Consider the following 2,032-nt stretch of genomic DNA (forward strand, 5'->3'; position numbering starts at 1 on the left):
GCTGGTAAGTGCATTCCTGCACACCCTTCCTCCTCCCCCTCGTCTTTTCCTCTGGTTCCTTTGGCGTCCTCCTCCTCCTTCCTCCTCCCCTCCCCTGTCCCATCCTCTCCTCTCCTCTCCTCTCCTCTCCTCTCATCATCCTCATCCTCCTCCCTCATCCTCCATCCTCCCCTCTCCTCTCCTCTCCTCTCCTCTACTCTCCTCTCCTCTCCTCTCCTCTCCTCATCTACCCTTGCCCTTGTAATCTCCACCTGCAGGCCAAGAGAGAGCAGATGAATCACATTCAAGAGCTCAACAGGCATGGGGAAGGAGCAGCCTCACCTCTCAAGTGACGAGGGCGCAGGGAACGACGAGAGCGCATGCGCAAGATGGAGGAAGAAACGAAGCTGTCGAGACTAGAGAAGGTCAGGGAAGGGCGGGGGGGGGGAGGAGGAGGAGGGAGACTGGAGCTAATGCAGCATGTGGCAGATCAAATGGATGGCGGAGAAAGTCTGCTCCTCCTCTCTTCCCCTCCCCTCCCTGACATGCTTGGGCAGGACGAGGCTCAACGGCAGCTGATCGTGGAGCGACAGCAGCAGGTGCGAAGGCAGAGGACAGCTCCCATCCCCTCACTCACGGGCAGATGCTGCGCGAACTGGACGAGCAGGAGGCGGAGAGAGAGGAAGCAGAGAACGAGTGGCTACAGGTTCCCTGGCAGTCTCCTCTCCTCACCTCCCTCTCTCCTCTCCTCTCTTTCCTTGCCTCTGCTCACGCTCTCCTTTCAGTCTCGCCTCGAGCGCGAGGAGCTCGAGCAGCTAGAGTTTCAAACCTTTCTTCACTTTCGAGAAGGTTCACAGAAGACCATCCAGAAGAGTCAGGTTCTGTTCTTTCCTCCCCTCCTCCCCTCCTCCCCTCCTCTCCTCTCCTCTCCTCTCCTCTCCTTCCTCTCTCCCTCGATGTGACTGGAGGGCAGGAACTGGGGCAGCAAGCGGAGCTCGAGGCTCGCCGACGGATGCAGCAGCTCCAAGTGAAGGCGGCGGAGGAGAGGTAGAGGAGAGCGTGCGATGCCTGCCGTTGGTGACGGGGAACAGATGGGAAGCAGAAGATGAGCAGATGGCAGCAGCAAGACGGTAAGAGCAGCAGCAGCAGCAGCAGCAGCAGCAGGGAGGGAGGAGGAGGAGGAGCAGCAGCAGCAGCAGATCTGAAGGAATGGCAGGCTGATGATGGAGGAGACGAATCAGCATCTGGCTCTCCATGCTCAGGTGAGCTGCTGCTACAAGGAAGAACGAGTGACGGGGACACAGACGGAGACGAAGATGACGGCAGAGTGCCAGATGAAGGTGAGGGAGGAGGAGGGGAAAGAGGCGAGGAGAGGAGAGGAGAGGGGAGGGGAGGGGAGGGTAAGAGGAAGGGAGAGGGAGAGAGGGGGAGGAAGTACTGAGTTTGATCCAGCTGGAGGATGAGCGACTCAAGAGCATGTTGCACAGCATCGACCTGAAGCGACGAGCGAGACTCTTGACAGAAGAGCAGAGCTCGCAAGCTCAGCGACGAGAGGTGACGGGGGGACAGGACGAGGACGAGGAGACTGACTGATGGTCGTGCAGGACGAGGAGGCTAGGCTGGAGAGGACAATGGTTGCGCAGGTGAAGGAGGGGGAGAAGAGGAAGGGGGGGGGAGGCTGTGCGGTTGCTCAGAAGGGCATCAGGAAATGCGACAGCTGGAGCAGGTCGTCAAGTACAAAGATCTCGAGATGCAGAAGATGATGGTAAAACCTCCTCCCTCCTCCCTCCTCCCTCCTCCCTCCTCCCTCCTCCCTCCTCCCTCTTTCTCTTGCTGTTCTCTCCGATCGCCTTCGCTTCACTGTTCCTCCCTTCCCTTCCTCTCCCCTTGACTCTGCTCCCTCACTTCGATCGCTTGCAACAGACTGAAAAAGCTGAGATGATACGCGCGGAGAGAAAAAGAATCGAGCAGAAGAAGGTTGTTCCTCTCCTTGCCCACTCCTATTTCTTCTTCTTCTTCTTCTTCTTCTTCTTCTTCTTCTTCTTCTTCTTCT

At 58.0% G+C, this 2,032-nt stretch overlaps 1 protein-coding gene across 1 annotated transcript in view; it reads left to right on the forward strand.

Moving 5' to 3' along the window:
• GUITHDRAFT_143473 (hypothetical protein) overlaps positions 1-2,032 on the forward strand; it is a gene marked incomplete at both ends in the record, with an annotated part of 7,145 nt that overhangs the window by 3,742 nt on the left and 1,371 nt on the right. The window contains 10 exons of the mRNA XM_005826401.1: positions 537-578; positions 623-685; positions 765-857; positions 953-1,026; positions 1,196-1,241; positions 1,284-1,319; positions 1,432-1,533; positions 1,584-1,622; positions 1,685-1,744; positions 1,903-1,956. Coding sequence (XP_005826458.1) covers positions 537-578; positions 623-685; positions 765-857; positions 953-1,026; positions 1,196-1,241; positions 1,284-1,319; positions 1,432-1,533; positions 1,584-1,622; positions 1,685-1,744; positions 1,903-1,956 — 609 coding nt within the window. The remainder of the gene's footprint in view (positions 1-536; positions 579-622; positions 686-764; positions 858-952; positions 1,027-1,195; positions 1,242-1,283; positions 1,320-1,431; positions 1,534-1,583; positions 1,623-1,684; positions 1,745-1,902; positions 1,957-2,032) is intronic.

This window comes from Guillardia theta (genome assembly GCF_000315625.1).
Source record: "Guillardia theta CCMP2712 unplaced genomic scaffold GUITHscaffold_75, whole genome shotgun sequence".
Lineage (NCBI taxonomy): Eukaryota > Cryptophyceae > Pyrenomonadales > Geminigeraceae > Guillardia > Guillardia theta.